We start from the raw sequence: 23,041 nt of genomic DNA, 5'->3' as shown, positions 1-23,041 counted from the left end.
TGGAAATAAAAGGCTGCCTATCTATGAGCCTCACAAAAGCAATGACAAACAAAAGTCAGGAAATGGAGCAAGTTCGTACCCAAATCTGAAAACAAAGAAGTTATCAATGTCAACACATCACATGTGAATTTCATAATACTCCACCACTCTTAATATTTTTGGTACTATCTGTTTATTGGTGGCCAATTTGACTGGTTCCCATAATAGATTGAAGTTTAGTAACTACTTTCAAAAATATAAAATTAAATATAAATATTCAAAAATTACATAAAAGAATTTACAATTGCAAATCTTCTCATTATTAATGACTTTAGTCTTTAATATTTTCAAGATTCTTTTAATGGTTTTTGAGGAATATCTTAATCTTTATAGAATGATTAAAATGCAAAAATGTCACACTTAGATTGAAAATAACCTATAAGCTAAATTAATTTTGAATAATCTTTAGAACTACACTAAAAGCTTTCTTTGCGTCATCGGTTTTTGTGGAGTAGTTAGAGATGTGCATCCAAGGCATGCATTGGGGACTGCGCTATATCTTGCAAGGTAACAATTTGAAGAACTTGCGACTTGTGCCCATGACATGGAGTTGAGCATGGTCTCCGCTGGAAATAAAAGGCTGCCTATCTATGAGCCTCGCAAAAGCAATGACAAACAAAAGTCAGGAAATGGAGCAAGTTCGTACCCAAGTCTAAAAACAAAGAAGCTATGAATGTCAACACATCACATGTGAATTTTATAATACTCCACCACTCTTAATCTTTTTGGTACTATCTGTTTACTGGTGCCAAAATAGAATGAACTTTAGTACCTACTTTCAAAAATATAAAATTAAATGTAAATATTCAAAAATTACATAAAAGAATTTACAATTGCAAATCTTCTCATAATTAATGATTTTAGTCTTTAATATTTTCAAGATTCTTTTACTGGTTTTTGAGGAATATCTTAGTCTTTATAGAAAGATTAAAATGCAAAAATATCACACTTAGATTGAAATTAACCTATAAGCTAAATTAATTTTGAATCATCTTTAGAACTACACTAAAAGCATTCTTTGCGCCAAAAGATTATAAAAATGGATTTAAACTATATATACTAACTAGAGAATTTGCCCGCACTTCGCGTGATTTAATAAAATTCTATTGGATTTAATAATCTTATTTATAAATTCAATTCGGATAGAATAATAATTTTTAATTATTAATAAACATAAATGAAATATTTCTATATATTGATCAAGCCACAAATATATACTAATTCTTATTAGAATTTGAGCTTAGTGAATTGCATTTTTCATTGGCAGAATTTTTTTGTATAAGAAAAAAAAGAAGTTCAAGGAAATTTGTACTTTTGCGTGGTGATGTGCTTTTAATACATAATTCTTAGTTTAATACATAATACACGAATGTATGATATATTTATCTTCGTCCTTTCTCTAATAGTAGTATTTGATTTTCTAAAATTTTTAAATTAAAAGAACATGAAATGAAAAGTAAGAATACTACAATAACAATTATTACTATTGAGTTACATTCCAGTCATGTAACTTTTTGCCTATTATTTTTCTTCTAGTTTTTTTCTTTTACTGTTTTATCTTCTTTTTTTTTTTTTTTTGATTTTCAATTCCTTGATCTCTTTAGTTACTTTTGTCCCTTTTCTACTTATTCCTACCTTACTTCCTTTATAAATTTCTTTCTTGTGTTTAAGTAACATGAATCGTCAACCTAAAAAAAGTTATACCATGACCTTTATGTATTGTAACATGTAATTACTTTATAAAAAAATTATTAAAGAGGAAAAAATATTCTTACATCATTTGATCTATTTTTCGTAGTCACATTGTATACACATCTAAATATAAATGTTGGCCGATAAGAGATGCCACACACCCTTTAATTGGGTAAAATAAGAGGAAACATAAAAAAATGACATAGTAACATCTATTGGTTTTAGAGTAGTGTAACGTGATTTTTCTATAAATATGATACAAGCTGTATTCTTCACACGATGACCAAGGAATCTTTTAGTAAAACTTAGCAAAATAAAAATAACTTTAGAACATATTTTCTACTTTGTAAATAATAAATAATTATAACAACAACAACAACAATAATAATAATAATAATAATAATAATAATAATAATAATAATAATAATAGAGATTAGAAAAATGCTTGTGTCACCACTATCACCATTGCAATACCCATGATACATAGACAACCGCTCAAAAAAGAAAGCAAGAAACATTACTTTGAAGTAAAAGTTGTATACAACACAAAGTAAAATATTTGATCAACTCCATCAACAAAAGCTAAAATATTGGATCAACTCCATCAAACGAAAGCTAAAATATTGGATTAACTCCATCAAACAAAAGCTTGCCAAACTTGCCCACCTACTCTTGAAATTTGATAGAGATATTTATGACATTATCATCATCGTCTTAGTATACGTGTGCTTACATGAACATTTGTTGAAGCTATTTGGTATTTCAACAACATATATAGTAACAAAAATATAATTTAAAAACTTACTACAATGTAGTTGGGATGAAACCAATGACCACTATATATAGGGATAAATTAAAAAATAGCCAGATTTACAAGTGGTCATTCAAAAATAGCACAGTTTCAAAAGTAATCGAAATCTAGCCACTTTTCATGTAAAGATAAATCTGAACGAAAACACTATTCAAAATCCAGAAAAATACTCCAACATAATATACTGGAGTTCCAGTATAATATACCGGTCTAGCATAATATACTGGAGTTTGGAGCATCGGTGCTCCACTTTCCAGTATATTATACTGGAGCCAGTAATGTATACGGGTCCAGCATAATATGCTGGAAGTTCATACACAGGTGCACCGAACTCAGTATATTATGCTGGACCGGTCTCTGCTGCAACAAAATAGTGGCTATTTTTCATTGATTTGGTAAACGCTGACTATTTTTGAATGATCAATCCGAAAACTGGTTAGACCGTGCTATTTTTACCTATATATATATATAGAGAGAAAGAGAGATTGATTGGAAATTGGCCGTATGTCAAGTAAGGAATTGAAAGGCCAAACAGTAAAATAATAAATTAGATATAACTTAATACTCATAATTGTATAGTAATTACTTTTAACGGTTGGAGAAGTGAAACAAATCTGTTTTTAATTTGGAATGCTTACTACTAACACATAATTATATTTCTCTTCCCTTATTTAAGACTCATAATAATATATAGGGGAAGAATTCTAATAATTGAGTAATTACATTTAAATAAGGGGAAAAACCAAAAAATCAAGGAAAAAGATAATTAAAGATGCTGGCATTTGAGGCATGCCACATCAGCTTTCTCATTCCCAAAATTATTTATGTATATAGATATAGCATTAGACCTGGAATGAAAAGAACAAAAAAATAGTTGTGAAATGCTTTTTACACATTTAGTGATAGAACTAATTAAAATTTTAAAAATATTATACTTATACTGAGTACAAAGTATAATTTTTCGACTAAGAATATTAATTACTCCGTTCAGTGCATATAGTCTCACCGTTGTTATTACTCTACATAGTGGTAAAACCAATCAAAACTGAATAACAATCTCATTTATATATAGATGAGTTAGGACGCTAAAAATTTACTCCCATCAAATATTAACACTAAGTCAATAGATATATATTATTCATATGTTAGCACATAAATAATTTCACCAATCCATGGTTAACTAATATATATATTTTCATGTGATTGACTCAACTCATTAAAATAAATTGATATGATTTGGTGTATAATAAATTTTTATCAGTTGGACTCACCTTTTATCTCGGCGTACAATGTTCCATCATTTTTTGGAATAAAAATAGCCAAAATATTAATAAAAGTATATTATAACTCTTTTATGAATCAAGAGGAGAGAAAAATAACAAATTATTTGAGAAGCGAAGAAAGGAATCTTCTACCATTTGTGGTGCGGTGGTAGAATAACAAATATTTTATTTTTATTTTTAACCAGAAGTTTCCAGCTTAGACTTTGAGAATACAATTGCCTTTGATAGAGGGACATAACGGTGAAATTCAAAAATAGTCAGATTTACAAGTGGTCATTCAAAAATAGTCACAGTTTCAAAAGTAATCAAAATCTAGCCACTTTTCATGTAAAGATAAATTTGAACGAAAACACTGTTCAAAATCCGGAAAAATACTCCAGCATATATTATACTGTTGATATACCGGTCCAGCATAATATACTGGAGCCAACAAAGTACCGAACTCCAGTATATTATGCTGGGCCGGTCTCTGTTGCAGTAAAATAATGGCTATTTTTTAATAATTTAGCAAATGCTGGCTATTTTTGAATGACCAGTCCGAAAACTGGCTAGGCCGTGGTATTTTTACCGTTTAACCCTCTAAAATGAAACCTTTGATAGGATACAAAATACTCCCTCCGTTTTAATTTATATGAATTTCCTTTCTAGTTCGTGCCAAAAAGAATGACCCCTTTCCTTATTTGGAAACAATTTACCTTTACAGAATGATTTATAGCCACACAAAATATATGTGCCTTATTTTACACCATAAGATCAAAAGTATTCTCTCTTTTCTTAAACTCCGTGTCAAGTTAAATGAGTTCACATAAATTAAAATGGAGGGAATAGTATACTTTTTAAAAAAAAGAAGGAATCTTTTTTCTATATAAATGAAGTGAGAATGGATCAAGTACACGTGAGTTGGAAAACACTGGGAGTTAAGACCTCATTCGAAGTCACTTCTTTTCAACTCCCGAGGCTCTTTTTTTTTTTTTTTTTTAATCTCTCTTTTCATTTTCTCTCTCTACAGTGAATAGTGAATAGTGGTGGTGGTCAGTGTACGCCAGTAGGTACAGTACGCACCCAACAACCTCCACCCCACTGTGACTCTCGAAAGAGATCTCGCCCAGACACACACCCTTTAACTCTGCTCTTCTTGTTCCCCGCTTTGATTTCTCTACATTTTATTTATTAATTAATGTCTTTACATTAGCATTTTTCTAAAATGGATCCAATGATGAATGAAGCTAGAGCATTTCAAGCTGCCGCCCCTAATCCGCCCTTTAATTTGGCCGAGATCTGGCCCTTTCCGATCAATGCTGGCGCCGCCATGCCGTATGCCAATGGAGATCACCATTTTCCGATCAATGATCCCATGCTTCTCGACCACAGAACAAATCACCGAAGCGGTTCAGCTAGGAAACGACGTGAGGATGACGAATCTGCTAAAGGAGTTTCAACTAGTGGCAATGGCTTGGTATTCTTATTGAAATTTATCTTCAATTTTTTACTGCATTGCTGTGGCAACTACTGTAGTGTACATTAATGCTGCTGTTCGGTTAATTCTGCCTTCCTTTAGTTCCTTTATTTGATTAAACAATAATTACTTAGTATTGAAATGAAATGGTCCTGAGTAGAGCGAAACAAACTAACTAATTTGGGTTGAAGATTAGTTGATTGATTGATAGATGGTTCTGAAATAGCTATCCGATAAGTTACACAGTTATCTTGCTGATTGATCAAGGACGGATGTAGAGGGTGAGTTACGGGTTCTTGATCGGAATAGTAGCTTTGGCTCAAACTTTGTATTCAAAAGATTCACTATATAGGTACTACTTAATGATTTTGAACCTAGTAAATCAAATGAGTTGTGTTGGAATCCCCGATTAGAATCCAAAAGTTCAAATTTTGGATCTGCCTATGTGATTGATGTGCTGTATGTAGAAAGCTGGTAAAGAATGACATGCGTACATCATTTATTGTTGATCCATCCTGTTTCTTGGTGCAATGTTTTTTGAGTGGACCTTTTTTGCAATTAATTTATGTTGACTTTTTTATCTGATTCTTGTTTGTTTTGAGGTGATCACATTCTGGATAAAAATTCTGGGGTGATGATATAAAAGATGTCGTCCTTATAATTTTTACATTTTTTAATATGTTTGAGCAGAGTGAATCTGATAGTAAGCGTTTGAAGGCCACAGGATCAAATGAGAACCATGAATCCGGAGGTGATGGGGAAGGGAATTCAGGAAAATCTGCAGACCAACCTGCAAAGTCAGCTGAACCACCTAAAGATTACATTCATGTGCGAGCAAGGAGAGGTCAAGCTACCGATAGTCACAGCCTAGCAGAAAGAGTAATTCTTCCTCATTATTTTCATCATTCACACTTTCTTACCCGACCATTAATTTTCCAAATGCACTATGGGATTATGTGGAAAAGTCAAAATTTGGAATTGATGGTTCTGTATGAGCAATAAAGGAATTTGCTGATTGGACCATTTTGGTTTGCAGGCCAGGAGAGAAAAGATCAGTGAAAGGATGAAAATCCTACAAGACTTGGTCCCTGGTTGTAACAAGGTATGCTACAGTTTACTTTATCTTTCTACTGTTGAAATATCTGAAGCAACCTTCATTCTGATCAGCTGCTTTTCCATTTGTTTCTTTGTTAGTTATTAGATGAATCTGAAAGTACCAAAAAAAAAAAAGAAAAACAAAATCTAATGCATGATTGATACTCCTGGTGGTTTTGGACTTTACTGCGGAATATCCCTATTTTATGGTTGAGATGATAGGGTTGAGTCTCACAGGCAAAACCTGCTCGCCTTATCATCCTTTTCAAACAAAGGCTCACAAAATTTCTTTCAGAAATTGCACTACAGTCAAATTGGATCAATGTTGGTCTCTTCAGTTGACGTGTCAATTACATCAAGAGCTCCCATGCAAGTACAACCTTGGAACTTACCTTTCTTGTTTGTCATTACGATCAGCTTCCAATTTGTAATATTCAGCTAAGTGGATGCAAATGAGCCATCTGTTTGAACTACTTATTAAAGCAACATCATGTAGGTTTCGTCATATTGTTCTATGCCAAAGGTCTTTACTTGCTCTCCTCTCCTACTTGACCTCAGAACTGTACCAGCCTTCCTGATATCAAGCATTTGTTGGCGTTCAAAGAACTCTCTAACTGTACACGCTGTTCCATTTGTCAGGAACATATGGTGTAATGAACCTAATGAGTCTAAAGCTATCTGCGGTCCAGCCACATGATTGGTGCAAGAATGGTGCTGGTTTTAACTTCTAATTTCTTAAGGAACATAGAGCAGAAATGAACCTGATGTCTCTAAAGCTGCCTGTATTCTAGCCCCATAGCTGGTGCTAGGATGGTGGGACTTTAACCTCTAATTCTCTTCACATAAATTAACATCAAAACGTGAATTCAATTTCAGTGATATGTAACATTTGCTTTTGAAATGCAATGGGGAAAGTCAGTTTGTCGTTGTTTGGTTACAGGTAATTGGAAAAGCTCTCGTCCTTGATGAGATAATCAATTATGTCCAATCACTACAACGCCAGGTTGAGGTATGTTATCCACCTATCTTGTTGCACTGTTCTAGTTGAGACTTCTACACTAAACATTTTTTCGTGAATCCTCAGTTCCTATCAATGAAGCTTGAAGCAGTTAATACAAGAGTACCCCCAAACATCGAAGGATTTCCTACTAAAGATGTAAGTGTTATATCAGAAAGTCTTTCCATGCCAGTTGTATTTTATTCTTTGTTGTTCATGTCGATAACGAACTAGTAATTTGCTCATGTTCTTTATGGAAACTACACATATAATCTTGTTTGTCGAACACTGTTAACTCCACTAGAACCTCAGCTACCTTCTAACTTGCTGATATCTGTCTTTTTCATAGCATAACTCCCCGTCAATCTTGGATGTAGTACTAAGATTTTTGGTGTTTGGAGGAGGTTGGGGGCCTTGTGCCCACATTTAGCAAACCGTCACCTCCGACTTCCGAGACTTGCTTGGCATTAGCTCCTTGAAATTATAATTAGTGATTAAATAACAGCACGCAAAATTTCTGAGCTACTGTATCGCTTAACAGTTTGCAATTGTTCAGGTTTCTTTGAGTTACTCTTATTGTCATCTCGCTTTACAATGTATAGCATAGTTTGAAGATACAAGATTGCAATGCGTGTGTATAAGAAGGACCCACAGAGGCATCACTTAACAGCATGTTGAAATTTAGCTCCTGATATAAGTTAGAAGGTGTTAAGAAAAACCAAAGCAATATTGTGAAGAGAGAGAAGGCATATATTCTAAGCTCAAAAAGGAAATACATTCTGTAATTCTAAAAATAAGATACTTGGAGAAATATTTTCAATTCATAACGAGGTACTCTGGTTGTTTCCAGCTCGGGCAGCAAACATTCGAGGCAAATGCCATGGCATTTGGTTCACAAGGTACGAGGGAATATGCTGGGGGTACATCACCAGATTGGTTGCATATGCAGATTGGCGGTGGATTTGAAAGAGCATAAAGTAAATAATCGGCATCAAAGGCAAATAAATTCTTAGGAGGCTAATGCTTCCTCAGGGGACTGCAAAATGTATAATTGTTCCTTGATTTAAAGATAGCTTGTTTCTGATCAGGCAGAGTTGTTGAAAATCTTTAGGACAGCGAGAAACAAATCACCTTATATGATGAATAGTATAGTGGTGAAGATGCCTATTTGAAATGGTTATTAAGGTATATCAAGAAGCTGAAGTTTGTGCCTGTTGTTCTAAAAGCATTTGTGTGTTCTGCTTTTCTTGTTTGCCAAAACTACCACAATTAAAAAATAGTAATGAACCTTGTGCAATTCAATAAATGTACCATATCAGTGTATAGCTCAGATATTAATAAGTGGTTCGGTTATGAAATTACGGTTAGAGATCTCGTGACTGTTCATTATATAAGATTTTCCAAGCACGGGAAGAAGTAACACGGAGTAGAAGGCACTCTTATTTATCTATAATAACAGTGGTGTTCAGACTTCAATTTAGCTTACGCGCATGTCTGTTAATATACTACTAGTAGGTAATTGTGTATTTTCGAATAAACTCTATCCACCAAGACTTAGAACAGAGGAAATCACCAAAGGTATTTTTAAGTTCTAGTGGGATTTGAATCCTTCCCATGTTTTCCTTTTTTTCTGACGATTTTACTCAAGTTTGCTGTCTGTTAAAACTGCTGCTGTTTCCTTCTTGAAGAGAAATACTGATATAACCAGTAAAGAGAGATACTGCTTGACCATTTTTAGCTAAGGCAGCATGCAATTAGCACAACAAGTAAACTAAATTGCCTCATATCTAGTTCAAGATACACAATTCAAGAGGACGAAACCCACAAATCTTCATCATCTGTCATTTCATGGTCATTTGAAAATATGTGCAAACTCCAAGCAAAAAATGAATCAACTCCCTGTAGAAGCTGCCAAAACCTTCCAACATGTAAAATTCACATTGCCAAATCAAGTCACTATTACTTACAGAACATTTTACTGCTAATAACAATTTTTGTTGCTTTAAGAATTAATTTGTACTGTTAATGATTAACCAGATGAAAGGTATGTGGCTAGGCTCAATCATGCTGCGGGTTGTGTACTGCCATATGAACTCCCACCATCGTTAAAACCTGAGCTAGTAGACTGAAAGTAGGAAACAGCCGACCAGAGCACACGTAACAACAAAATTGCTACAAAGACAGCACCACCAAGTGTGCAGATCACCTAGAAGGACAATGATCATAATCAACAGGCAGTAGCAGAGTTCAATTAAAGATCAATATCTCATCCACACAAGAGCAGAAATTGATATATTTAACCATTAATCATGCTTAAATTAGAATGGAAGACGTAAAATTGCTTTTCACAAGAACCTTCAGAACCTGGAGCGTTTAATCCTCTAATCTGGTTGAAGGTTTTGACACATTACTTCTGAGTTAATGTGCATACATTAGGTCAGAAACCATGAAACAAGTGCTTTTTTACCAAAAGCCTTTGACATCAGATAAAACTACAACATGGTTGCATCCAGAGATACCCTTGATTTAACTGTCTAGATACAGATAAATTACTTATTGCCTAGTGTTCGGTGGAAAAGATCTAAAAACATGTATCATTTTTTGGACAAAAAACACTTTTGTACTACTTTAAAAAAAAAAGTTACATAAATGAGTAAAACGCAGTATTATACTGCGAATTACTTTAACGGAAATTTTGCCGTTAAAGTAATTCGCAGTATAGTACTGCGTTTTACTTAAAAAATTATTTTTTTTTGTAATTCGCAGTACTATACTACGTTTTACTAAGATACATTTGTAAAACGCAGTATAATAATGCGTTTTACATTAAATAATTGCGTTGTACTCTGGTTTTTGCCCCCACCAATAATGAACTGACATAACAATAATTCAATACATAAAACGTAGTATTGTACTGGGTTTTACATAGAAAAATTCTACACCCCAACGTCGGACTTGCCTTATTTAAAGGCATTTCAATTTTATAAAAATTCATTCAATACTTTATTTCAAACTTACGTTCATACTTCTCTCTTCTTATCAATTATTTTTTTACAATGTCTGAAGTGGCAAAAATAAGGGTTTCACTATATTGGGGCGGGTGAGGGGAGGTTGTGTTGGAGAATAACTCTGTGAGGTATAGCTCACCTCCACAATGTCATGTTAAATTGCCGCTTACTATGGAGTACGATAAATTGGTATCGTTGTTACGTAAAAAAATGAATGAGAGGAGGCGTTCGGTTAACCTTAAAATAACCGGTAGATTTCCGTATTCAGTGACTCCGCAGGGGTTTGCTTATTATTCTGAGTTTAACATCGAGGATGATGAAACTCTTAGAGATTTTTTGCTGATTCCGGATGAATATAGGGAATTTATTGTAATAAAATTATTGGAAATGTACGTCAAGGTGGAAGACGTTCCCAATAATGAGGGCGTGCATAGTAGGGATAACCCCCAGTCATCGGGTGGTTATTCTGGAGCAGTTTTTGCCGGACAGATTGGTGATGAAAGAGTTTGCCTTGATTTAAACTTGTCACCACCAGCAAATGAGCAGCCACAAAATAATTTTTCGACTTTAGATAATCAACAAGACGACTGGTAAACTTCAATTTTACTACGCTTTAGCGATGTTTAATTTATGTTTTAATTGGATTTGTATTAACACTCATATTTTTCATAGGGGGCACCGTCCGGATATGAATTTTACAAGTTATGACCCTGCCCCTAGTTGGAATATGCGTAGTTCTGGAGTATTGGACCATGGTGGTCCATCTGGGAGTCATCACCAACAAGAAAATATCCATCATGAAACGTCAAGACAGTACGACTTGTAAGTAAAGTGATATAGCTATATCTAAAGTATTTATCTAATTGGGTAACTTATCACTTTGTTCTTTATGTGCAGTGAAAACGAGCTTCTTAAAGCTCCTAACCTCACACAGTTGCCCATAGACGACGTATTTACTCGTGATTTGGCAGATGCGCAGAGTCTGGAAGATGATAGTGATTATGACAACAATGCGGATGAGTCTGGGAATGACACACCCTTCCATGATGAGGGTGATGATGAGGAGGAAGTGAATGTTGAACCTAAGTTGACGAGGGAGCATGTTCCTCCACCTCCAGCTAGACCAAGAGTGTACGAGTCCCACGTGCCATTTCATGAGCGGAATATTCCCTACCTTGATAATTTGCCAAGCATGCCGAACGTGGATGCCCTCACAAGGGATGATGATGAATTTCGGTCAGCGATGTGGGATGAGTCTAGACCAGCTGTTCTGACAAAGGGCATGTATTTCCCCGATAAAGCTCGCCTAATTAGGGCTGTAAAAATCTACAGTATAAGAGAGTGCCGTGAGATGACGGTAAGTGAGTCAACTACGGAGAAATACAAGGTTGTATGCCGTAGAGACTTTATGGGTTGTCACTGGATGTTGCGTGCCACCAAGAAGAAATCAGGTTTGTGGAAAGTGGGTAAATTTATTAGCGAGCACAGATGTGAAATGGACACATACAATGAGAATCACTTCAACTTGGATGTGGACTTGATTTCTCTTGTCTTGATTCCATATTTGGAAGTGTCCATTAGGTTCAAGATTAAAGAGTGTATTACAGCCGTCCACCAGGAGTATGGTTGTACTATAACCAAAAGAAAGGCATATCTCGATCGCAAACGTGCCTTTGAACTTATTTATGGCGACTGGGATAAGTCTTTTTCAAATCTGCCCAGGTACATGGCCGCACTGCAACACTTTAACCCCAGGACTGTTGTTGAATGGAGGCGTGAGCGGAGTCCGGACAGACCCGAATATATTTTCAACTATGTGTTCTGGTCATTTAAACCAGCAATTGATGGTTTTGTGCATTGTCGTCCTGTTATTTCCATAGACGGTACTCATGTCTATGGAAAGTATGATATTAAGCTTTTGATTGCAGTTGCAGTAGATGCCAACGGGCAAATATTTCCACTAGCTTTTGCCATATGTGCCAACGAAAGTGAAGAGACATGGACGCTTTTTTTGAACCACTTAAAGCAGCACGTTGTCAAACAACGTTCAGGTATTTGTCTAATATCTGATCGGCATGGTGGTATTTTAAGTTCTGTACGTCACTTGCCTGAATGACAGGAACCATATGCATACCACCGTTACTGTGTGCGTCACCTGAAGGCCAATTTCCAGAAGAAATATCCTGACAAGGCATTGCATGACTTAATGTGGCTGGCTGCAACTGAGCACCAGCAGTGCAAATTCACGAGGCGCATGGAAGCGATCCGACAGTTAGAACCACGAGCCTATACTTGGTTGATGGGGCATGAGCTTCACATGTGGACATTGCATGCTGATGGCGGCAGACGATAGGGAGCCCTCACTACAAACGTGTCGGAGTCATTCAACGGCTTGTTGAAATCTGCCCGTGGACTGCCTGTCACTACCATGGTCCGCATGACATTCAAACAGAGTGCGGAGAGGTTTGTTGAAAGGCATGCAGCTGCATCAGCATTGATGGACAGGGGTGTTCAATTTATGCCAATACTCGTGAGAAGATTTGAAAGGTCAAGGAGGCGAGCACAGTGGCATTCATTTCTTCAGTACGATCATGAACGGGGTGTTTTTGAAGTTAAGACCGCTATCCGCAGACACCGTGGGAATAATCTACAGACGGTGAATGAAAATAGAAGGTTATGTTCATGTGGGAAATGGACCATCTACCACATGTCGTGCGCACATGCGTTGAAGTGCTTTCAACAAGTTGGATATGGGGCAACAAACTATATTGATAGGCAATACAGTATTGCTGCATACATAGACACGTATAGTGGGAAGTTGCAGCCATTAGGTGCTGAGCATTATTGGCCACCGAAACCTTTTAAGATGGTATGTAACAAGGACTATTTGCGCAAGCTGCAAGTGCAAACCATCGCTGGGCAGAAAACCACATATGTCCACCGCTGGGCCCATGCTCGCCCGGCACATGCTCCTATATAGGTATGCGAGAACAGCAACACCCAAACTGTACTGGGTAAAACCATCCAGCTGCTGAAGATGATGGAGAAAGCGCATACTCACTTTACTCCCCGAAGTGTTCGGGAACAAGACACACCCGAAAAGCAGGAGCAGCGCCAACCGCGTGTACCTCTCAATGTGGAGATCCTCAGTCTCGCCGGTAATGTCTGGGTGCAAAAATGCCATATAATCTCTGATAGCTGACAAAGCAACGCGACTGCCCCCAGCGTCACCCTGAGGTCTATAACCAATAAGATGCCCCATCATATCCAAAAACCGTGCACGCGTCATGGATCTAATGTACTGGGGCAGTGCTACGGCCTGTCCATCTACGCGCAGCCCGTACGAAACCTGAACATCCTCCAGCGTGATGGTGGCCTCTCCAGTGGGTAAGTGAAAAGTGTGCGTCTCCGGTCGCCACCGCTCTACCAAGGCCGTGATGAGAGACCAATCAAGCTGCATCCGTCCAAGCTCAAAAATCGTATAGAAGCCCGTAGCCTGTAGGCGCGCGACTACACGGGCATGGAAAGGATGCTCCCCAATGAACTCCCACAAATCGTCAGGTCTCCTGGGGCGGAGAGGCTGCATCGATAGCTGTCCCTCCCATACAAAGGAGGACCTATGGTCGCCTTGCAACACTAGTAGCTGATCCTCGGCAGGTCCGGGATGCGCAGGCAGAGGAAAGTCCATGTCGTCTACTATAATTTAAACAAAATTAATTGTGTGTGTTAGCTTAATAAATTAAATAATTAATTATGTTTACAATTGGGCTGAATAATTATGTATAGGTTCCAGGCTCGATTTTTAAGGCCCGGTAGCACCGAGTTATCCTTAATTATTATGCGTGTCAGTTTCAACATTTTTAGAATTGTGTGTGCTAGCTTAATAAATTAAATAATTAATTATGTTTACAATTGGACTGAATAATTATGTATGGGTTCCAGGCTTGATTTTTAAGGCCCGATAGCACCGAGTTATCCTTAATTATTATGCGTGTCAGTTTCAACATTTTTAGAATTGTGTGTGCTAGCTTAATAAATTAAATAATTAATTATGTTTACAATTGGACTGAATAATTATGTATGGGTTCCAGGCTCATTTTTTGAGGCCCGGTAGCACCGAGTTATCCTTAATTATTATTCGTGTCAATTTTAACATTTTTACAATTGTGTGTGCTAGCTTAATAAATTAAATAATTAATTATGTTTACAATTGGACTGAATAATTATGTATGGGTTCCAGGCTCGATATTTGAGTTAATTTTACAACATATAGGAATTTGTTACTTTTGTAAGTTTATTGTTATAAATTAAATAATTAATTTTGTAAAGTGTAATTGGATAGAGTTTGCAGTTACTACATACTTAAACTACATAGACTCTACGCTAAAAGGCTCTACATTTTACTACGCTAAAAGGCTCTACATTTTACAACACTAAAAGGCTCTATATTTTACTACACTAAAAGGCTCTATATTTTACTACGCTAAAAGGCTATTTATTTTACTACGCTAAAAGGTCACTATTACATATAAAAACAACTAACATAAAATACAAATATGAACAACAAAATAAATAATATTAATTTTTTAACAATACAAATAATTTATCAAATTTTAACAATTTTTTGTACCAAAGCTAATAAATCAATCCGGGTATAAATAAGATACAAATTTAAACACAAACATAACACAAATTAACATGGAAACTAGGGCTGTGCATTTGGATCGGATATCCGAAATCCGATCCGATCCACTCTATTTCGGATTTTCGGATTTCAAATTTCGGATTTTTGGATTGGATACGGATTGTGTTTTATGAAATTTCGGATTTTCGGATTGGATTCGGATTGGTATGATTTTAATCCGATCCGATCCGATATCCGAAATTATATGTACCTATATAAATACACACTAAAATTTTAGGGTTATGCTTATTCATTTTTCACACACCCCCTCACTCATTTAGATTTTTCCGCCTCTCTTGCACCTCTCTTCTCTTCAGTGAAGACTAAAAGAGTCTCAATGACTCAAACTTACGATTTTACTTTGATTTTGTCTCTTTCTTCCGCCTCTCTTCTCTTCTCTTCTGTCTTTTATGTCTATTTCATGTTCTATTCTTCAACTTTTGATTTTATTTTGATTTTTTTGTTTGTTTTGGTAGATGGAAGATGAGATAGAGACACCGAATGAACTTTAAATTGTTGAAATTTTTTGTGACAATCCGATCCGACAATCCGAAAAATTATCCGATCCAAAGTTTAAAATCCGATCCAATCCAATGTTAATTCGGATCGGATTCGGATTGCCCTTTTCAGAATCCGAAATCCGAAATCCAAATCCGAAATAGGCTAAATCCGATCCGTGCACGGCCCTAATGGAAACACATTAAACAATACAAATATGTATGTACTATACGAGTTTCGACATAAACAAAATTGAAATACCTCGATTTAAGTTTTTTAAACTTGATTGAAATCAAATTTTTGCACCCGAAAGAAGGAATCCAAAGCTTGTCTTGTATGTGGGACCTACACTCCTTGTTTTTTAGGTGACAGGTGGGGCCCAAAAATTTTTTTTTTGAAGTTTGACGCGGGGGGGGGGAGGGGGGGACCAGCAGAATCGAAGGTGTTTGGTTTTCTTCGGTTCAGTGGTCCAAGGAAGAAGAAGGAGCTATATTTTATTGAAGCTGTTCGCAGTATTATACTGCGTTTTAAGTAAAACACAGTATAATACTGCGAACAACTTTAATAAAATATAGCTGGGCCCAGCATCTTAGTAAAACGCAGTATAGTACTGCGAATTACAAAAAAAAATAATTTTTTAAGTAAAACGCAGTACTATACTGCGAATTACTTTAACGGCAAAATTTCCGTTAAAGTAATTCACAGTATAATACTGCGTTTTACTCATTTATGTAACTTTTTTTAAAGTAGTACAAAAGTGTTTTTTGTCCAAAAAATGATTAAAAAGGTTTCGGACTCCCCTGTTAGTACCCAAAGCAGCAACAAAATAATTTTTCAAGTTGAAAGATTGAATAAATAGAGTGCAAAGTACTGGCAGACTTTACACGTGCACACACACCCGAAGTAACAGACTGGTTCAGCTAACACAGTAGATAAATACTCCCTCTATCCAAAATGTTTGTCTTTTTCTGAGGGTCAAACTAAGTTATCATGCACCAACAATTTTTATTCTACTCCTCGCTGATTTGATATGAGAATTTTGCAATTTATACTCCCTCTTGTTATTATTGTACTACTTATGCATGCCTGAGCCGAGGGTCTATTGGAAACAACCTCTCTACCTCCACAAAGGTAGGGGTAAGGTCTGCGTACACACTACCCTCCCCAGACCCCATTAGGTGGGATTATACTGGGTATGTTGTTGTGTGTTGTTGGTTCCATTTTATATGAGGTTACTTGATTGGAACGGTGCTCTAGATGTTAAATTTGATTTTCAGCTGATCCCTGCCTATAAATAGGCATCACTACTCATTTGTATCACTCATCCATAACAGCGTACTTTTTCTCTGGCAATAAAACTTTACTGTGTGACAATGGATTAGGCAAAAATTGCCGAACCACATAAATTTTGTCTTGTAAAGATAATTGAATTTTTGTTTTCGTTATTTTTCCTTCCTATTTCCTGACACGCTTCCCGCTATCAAAATAAAATACTTGGCTTATGAATTAATATAAATGATAGAGAAAAAATAATGATTAGTAATTGAAAGTTTGATAGAGAAAATATCACATTATTACTTGAATAGCTTAATGACCTTGAATTGTTGAAAGTTGCAAAGGTTGTACGAAAATGGTATGACATCAAATACTTTGGGAAGTCTCAAATAGGAAAGAGTATCACACAAATCAAGATGGAGAAAAAAGTACTCTTCGCACAATTTTTGAACATATAAATTAAATTCAAAATGTAAATTCAATCTAGTTGCGCAGTTAGTCTAAGTGACCATTGATTGATAAATGAAAATGACAAACAAATAGGGAAAGAAATAGTAGCATAATTTGTATATGCCTTTACTAATTATATGGCAAAAGTTCTAGATGTAAATGACTTCCCATGACTCTAGAAAATACAAAATAAAAAACAAAATTTACACTTCTATTTTATAAGCATTATGCTGGATAAATTATATAAACCTATTTTATATTACATTCTTAGAACTGCATATCTGTTTCCTTTAATTAGTCGATAGGCAGCTTGAAGCCACAAAGAACCAGAAAACAGATTTGATTAAATGGGCAAACCCTTAAAACAAGTAACATGCCATTATTGTGTGTTCTCTGTAAGAGAAAATGACATGGCAGAGGAATACCTCAAGAAATGCCTTCAAGATGGAGAGTGAAGCCAAAATTAGAACTCCATCAACCGCAAAAGAAACCTGCATTCCTCCAACAACGAGAAGAGATAAGAGAGAAGATCCTAAACATACAACAACAACAAACCCAGTAGTTTCCCACAAGTGGGAGAGAAGATTCTGAACATAACTTCTGGAAATGATCAATTAGAAGATCAAAACTAAGAAAACACTAATAGCCCCGACATGGTAAATAAGGAAAAGAAACATGGTACTAAGCAGGTGTGAACTGAATTGAAGTTTCTAAAGGTGGATTGCCTCATGTTGCCATGAAAGCACAAATCAACTTTAACTCGTAAAATTAAGAAAAACATAAAGTTAGCACATTAGGAAATATGCCAACTTCCTATTACAATGCAATGGGATACTATGTTGCCCGGAACCTCCGAAAATGTGGCTGAGTTTGTATTGAATCCTTCAAAAGTAGTGCATTTTTGAAGGATCCGACACGAGTGTGGTAGCATTTTGGAGAGTCCACGCAACATAGATGGGATAAGTCATTGCAATTCTGCTAAACATTCATTTCCCTTTAAAGAGGTGGCTAAAGCGAAGTTGGGAAACCAGATACCTTGGAATTCACGTTAGATTAAGCTCATGCTAGCTTCAAATGGGAAATCATAAAAAGTGTGTTGGTACAACCAAAAACTTCTAACTAATTTACACATAAATTGCTCTATGCAATACCCTGATTACCTAAGTTGCTCGGACTCGGGTGCGGGTGTACGATACAGGTGCGGATCTAGAGGTCAGATCCTTCATGATCTAAATTTTAAGATTCAGGAATACAGATCCAAGTATGGATACAGGTGCAGAGATTCGGCTAAAAATAACTCAAATATCTATAATAGAGTTACAAAAATATGTCCAAATTATGAGACATTATGTGAAAAACTCAAGGTATTCCGAGAAGGAGAAAATATTGATCAAGAGGAGAATCCGAGAAGGAGATAAAAGGAAAAGGACTGACATATAAATTCTATATACAAGGTATTCCATTTTCTTCAGTTTTACCCTAGTTTTTATTTTGATTTCAGAAATCACTATATATGTCCCGAATTTCTCCTCGATTTTGGTCAAAGTACCCAAAATCGGTTGACCAGATCCGGTACGGATCCCACACTCACACCCACGTCGTGTTGACAGGAGTGCAATACTGAAAGTGAAGAATCCGAGCAACTTAGCTGATTGCTGGTCTTAAAAGAATTTTATACACGCGTTTTTAATACAACAAAACAGAGGACAACTCTGTCTGGATAAATGGTGTGTTCGGTATAGGCCAGTCATTTTCCGAAAAATGACTTATTTTCTGAAAAAAAATTTTTATGGAAAATGTTTTCCAATGTTTGGTTGAACATTGGAAAATATTTTCCAAAAAATACATTTATTAAAGATTTATAGTAATATTAGCAAACTGGATAGTGTTTTATTGAAAACTGAGTATTAAAAACTGATAATAATGTCAAGTGTTAGTTAAAGCAGTGATACGACGTTAAAAGTTGATATAATTGTGAATTAAAATGATTTCCGCCCATAGGTGAGAGAAGTCATTTTCCCCCTTCAGTGATAAATGTTTTCCCTGAAAAGTATTTTCTGGAAACAAAAAACCAGAAAATGACTTTTCTCTAAAAAACAATTTTCAGAAAAAATTTCCCATCATACCAAACACACCCAAAATCCACAAAGAACATGTTGAGTTATGATTTTCTTCATTGCTCATTCAATAGCTGATGGTGAATGACCCAAGATACGCTGCTTTCCATCAATGGAAGAAGACCGCAGTACTACCATAGAATATCAAATAACACTGATCTCTCAACCAACCATAATGTCACCCACAATCCACAAAGAACATGGTGAGTTATGATTTCTTCATTCCTCATTCAATAGCTGATGGTGAATGACCCAAGATACGCTGCTTTCCATCAATGGAAGAGGACCGCAGTAGTACCATAGAATATCAAATAACACTGATCTCTCAACCAACCATAATGTCACAGAAGACTGTACTACCTGTCATACTGCCAGTGGCCCCGACAGTGCCACGCTACGCAGACAACACATAACAGGGTTACCTACAGTGCAGCAAGAGTATTAGTCGCTTGGGCACAGTGTAGAATTCAAGAGGAGTGAAATCTCGGGGTGGAGCTTGAAAGATGGTAAGATGCAAGACTGCACACACCGAAGATGGCCTTGTTTCTAATTCAGTTCATACAAATTTCACTTGCCGTAATCTCACCGTTGCTGTGATCATATGCAACTTCGAAGGGTAACGACACTGTCCACAAGTATGAGAATGAACTGAAACTTGACAGAGGAATAGAGGATGTTCAAAACGAGTCTATATAACTGAAGCCACCATGATATAGTGGCAACAACATGTTTACTCCTGTCGCTTTGTTTATTTTAAGACATATATAAGGGGACATAAATTGTGACTGCATACTGTGCGTGCCACCAACAAGCTGCACGACTGAACAATCTCGGATGTCATCCTCAAGAGCTTGTCTAGCGACTTGAAGGAGTGTTTAAGGTCACCAATGAGCTAGGAAAATCTGTGGACAATCCATAGTCGCAGTACTAAAATTGAGTGTCCGTAGTTGGACGTTGCCAGTACGTGATGACTGTGTTCTGCAGGCTACAATTTGCGAGTGAAAAACTCCTCCCTGCTTTTGAACACTGGAGGCACCACTCTTTTAAATTTCGTGCAATAAGTTGTGAGCTTGGCTAGGTTCAATCTTGAGAGAAGGATCAATTGGCTTAGAAGTGTAGTTGAGAAGCAACATCACATGATGGCTGGAAATGTCTTACACTATATACTAAGTGTGGGTATTATTTGACAATCGCACTAGAAGCAAGAAAAGGACTTAGGATTGACCCTCATCTGGTGATGATAAGTCGGGTATGTTGGGGCAAGCACGAGGCAAGTGCACAAACTTTTAATTTGGAATTTCCCTACTCGAGCAATGATCAGTATGAAGTAAGAGGCGACCAATGGCCTTAACCATTACAGATGCGCATACACAATATATGAGTTGCGGTCCGAGAGTATTATATCTAGTCAAGGACAAAGCCTCAAGCACAAGATGAGCGACCTGTGTTATGCAAACCTCCCACTGACTACAAGCTCCACCATGAGGTTGTCATGACCATAGTCCAAGAGGAACACCATTGTTTTTAAGAAAAAGACTAAGAGGATGAGATCTTTCTTGAGATAACGCTTAAGGCGTTAGGAAGCATGAGAGTATTCTGCTAATTTACTTTGAGCACCTGATCATGCCACCAGGTTATCTGCTGGGAAGGCTTGAGATGAGAGTAGACTGGTTTGTGGTTTAATGTGACCACAAGCGTCACACGGGCAATTTGTGTGCCACTGCCGCTATAGGAGAGTTGCCCATGACGATATTTATGTAAAAGGTGAAGAAAGTCATTTTGAGGGAGATCAGGTGGTCGGTGCAACTGAAACAGGGATGCACCTACAGTTGAATAACATAAGTCTTTTGACGAGCTACTTGAGAATTGATACCATTTCCCGTTTACCTCCCTCCACATACAAAGAAAAGAAAGTTTATCCTTCAATCGGAACTAACGACCATCATACATCTACAACTAACAATAAAAATGCTTAGTTTTTCAACATCCTAACACAGTCAAGGTACAAGAAACGTACATTCTAGTTCCAGGTAGATAAGCTTCAGCTATAGCATTAAACTTATGCCTATGAAAGGACACTATTTCAGCAACAAAATTTTAGACACCAATCTCATATAAAATATCCTATTTGTTAGGGGTGTGCAGATGCATTCTTTGAACTCGAACTACATATGTAGTTGAAATACACACACGCACGCATGACAAAGTCCAAACCCATTGTCAAAAACGATTAGTGACACTCTGCATTCTAGAGGTGGATCTATGATTTGAACTTTATGGGTTCGAGTTTCGGGATTCCACCGCAACTCATTTGATTTACTAGGTTCGAAATCAATATTTTGTACTCTATTTAGTGATTTTTTTTAACAAATATATAGTCCGGGCCAAAGCTAACCCAGATGAACCCAAACAAAAATTACACTCTACAGTGCACCCTCTAACTTAAAGCCCTGGGGCTCCAAAACTGCTAGTAATGTATATGCTTAATTATTGAGATTTGTGAGTATACTAGGAAAGAGGAAGTTTGAAGAATTACAAGCTGTGGAGGAATGACGTCCGGCAGTATAGAACGGGTAGCTTTCCTAGCACGCTTTGAAACCTTCTTGAACATGTTCCCCACTAACCTCATTAGCAAATCCAAACTGCTCTCTGTCTCCTCTTCCTCATCGCTATCTTCTTCATCCTCTTCCTCTACCAATTCATCTCCTTCAAAATTCATTCGGTACATCCTCTCTGCTGCTTCTCCAAACGATCCACCAAACTAAACACCGAGAAAACCAGAAAAAAAGAACAAATTAAATGAACTCGAACCAAATTAAATGATTGATTATTTGATTGAAAAAAGTTAATTGACCTTGGCATGGCAAATGGTCAATTTAGGGTTTCTGCGAAGAAGTAAGGGGAGAGGTAATGAGTGACAAATTGGAGAAAGAGAAGATGGTGAAGTTGTTAATGATAATTTGACGGGAAATGGTAGTGATATTGGGAGTATGACGGCAGCTCCCGCCATGAGCTTGGTCCTCGGTTAAGCTTCTGGATTTTTATTTTTATTTTTAAAATAAAAATGGAAACGACAGCCAAAATTCGTGACAAAAGAAATAGAAAAAACAAAATGCTGCCGCAGTAGCCACTTGAACTTCCAACAGTCAAAACTGATGTATAAATTGGACCTCAGCGTTCAAAAATTGTTGAGAAATGAAAAACGACTCAATTTTTTTGACCTTTTCCATTTTTCTAATGATGTCTAGTTGTAAAAATAGTTTCCTGTTATGAGATAAAGACTATAAAGTAAAGACAAGTATAGAGAGAAACTAATATATTATTCGAATTCAAATTGATGTACATAATAAACTGAAACCTCTTCTATTTATAGAAGAAAGGAAGCTGCTCCGTAAGCTGCTACTACAAGCTGCTGTGTAAGCTGCTACTACAAGCTGCAGTGTAAGCTACTATAAGCTGCTGTGTAAGCTGCTGCTGTACCAGATATGGATAATCTTCTACTGAGAGCAATATTTATCCATAACGGAGTACTGAATGGATAAGCTTATTATACCCGGTATGGATAATCTTCTACCGGGGTAATGTTTATCCATAACTGGGTACTGAAAAGATAAGCTTATTATACCCGATATGGAT

At 36.3% G+C, this 23,041-nt stretch overlaps 2 protein-coding genes across 6 annotated transcripts; one reads left to right on the top strand and one right to left on the bottom strand.

Moving 5' to 3' along the window:
• Positions 1-4,713: 4,713 nt before the first annotated feature.
• Positions 4,714-8,595, top strand: LOC107802207 (transcription factor BPE). 4 transcript variants are annotated; one of them, XM_016625665.2, is made up of 6 exons: positions 4,714-5,281; positions 5,972-6,160; positions 6,318-6,383; positions 7,317-7,385; positions 7,461-7,532; positions 8,224-8,595. In XM_016625665.2, the coding sequence occupies exons 1-6, from the start codon at positions 5,030-5,032 to the stop codon at positions 8,347-8,349; spliced, it is 774 nt and encodes a 257-aa protein (XP_016481151.1). In that variant the 5' UTR covers positions 4,714-5,029; the 3' UTR covers positions 8,350-8,595. The 4 variants fall into 4 exon arrangements, with proteins under 4 accessions (XP_016481151.1, XP_016481157.1, XP_016481164.1 ...); XM_016625671.2 differs by having other exon boundaries at positions 4,725-5,281; positions 5,999-6,160; XM_016625678.2 differs by lacking the exon at positions 8,224-8,595 and adding an exon at positions 7,976-8,151 and having other exon boundaries at positions 4,725-5,281.
• A 687-nt stretch (positions 8,596-9,282) lies between these two features.
• LOC107781353 (uncharacterized) lies at positions 9,283-22,519 on the bottom strand. 2 transcript variants are annotated; one of them, XM_075233213.1, is made up of 4 exons: positions 22,260-22,513; positions 21,942-22,166; positions 17,714-17,779; positions 9,283-9,579 (listed from the first exon to the last, which is right to left on the bottom strand). In XM_075233213.1, exons 1-4 carry the CDS (start codon positions 22,413-22,415, stop codon positions 9,436-9,438), a joined length of 591 nt encoding a protein of 196 aa, XP_075089314.1. In that variant the 5' UTR covers positions 22,416-22,513; the 3' UTR covers positions 9,283-9,435. The 2 variants fall into 2 exon arrangements, with proteins under 2 accessions (XP_075089314.1, XP_075089315.1); XM_075233214.1 differs by lacking the exon at positions 17,714-17,779 and having other exon boundaries at positions 22,260-22,519.
• Between the last annotated feature and the right edge of the window lie 522 nt (positions 22,520-23,041).

The sequence above is a fragment of the Nicotiana tabacum genome, chromosome 16 (genome assembly GCF_000715075.1).
Source record: "Nicotiana tabacum cultivar K326 chromosome 16, ASM71507v2, whole genome shotgun sequence".
In the NCBI taxonomy this organism is placed as follows: domain Eukaryota; kingdom Viridiplantae; phylum Streptophyta; class Magnoliopsida; order Solanales; family Solanaceae; genus Nicotiana; species Nicotiana tabacum.
The sequence above is the reverse complement of the archived record's forward strand: the minus strand, read 5'-3'. Positions and strand labels throughout refer to the sequence as shown.

What these genes read in the sequence shown, in the direction of transcription:
- LOC107802207 (XM_016625665.2), top strand. Translation starts at nt 5,030, where the DNA reads ATGGATCCAATGATGAATGAAGCTAGAGCATTTCAAGCTGCCGCCCCT. An exon ending in GTCACAGCCTAGCAGAAAGA is followed by an intron (nt 6,161 to 6,317) that starts GTAATTCTTCCT and finishes TTTGGTTTGCAG; the next exon opens with GCCAGGAGAGAAAAGATCAG. An exon ending in TGGTCCCTGGTTGTAACAAG is followed by an intron (nt 6,384 to 7,316) that starts GTATGCTACAGT and finishes GTTTGGTTACAG; the next exon opens with GTAATTGGAAAAGCTCTCGT.
- LOC107781353 (XM_075233213.1), bottom strand. Translation starts at nt 22,415, where the DNA reads ATGGCGGGAGCTGCCGTCATACTCCCAATATCACTACCATTTCCCGTC. An exon ending in ACGTCATTCCTCCACAGCTT is followed by an intron (nt 17,780 to 21,941) that starts GTAATTCTTCAA and finishes GGAGGAATGCAG; the next exon opens with GTTTCTTTTGCGGTTGATGG. An exon ending in TCTTGAAGGCATTTCTTGAG is followed by an intron (nt 9,580 to 17,713) that starts GTATTCCTCTGC and finishes TTGTCCTTCTAG; the next exon opens with GTGATCTGCACACTTGGTGG.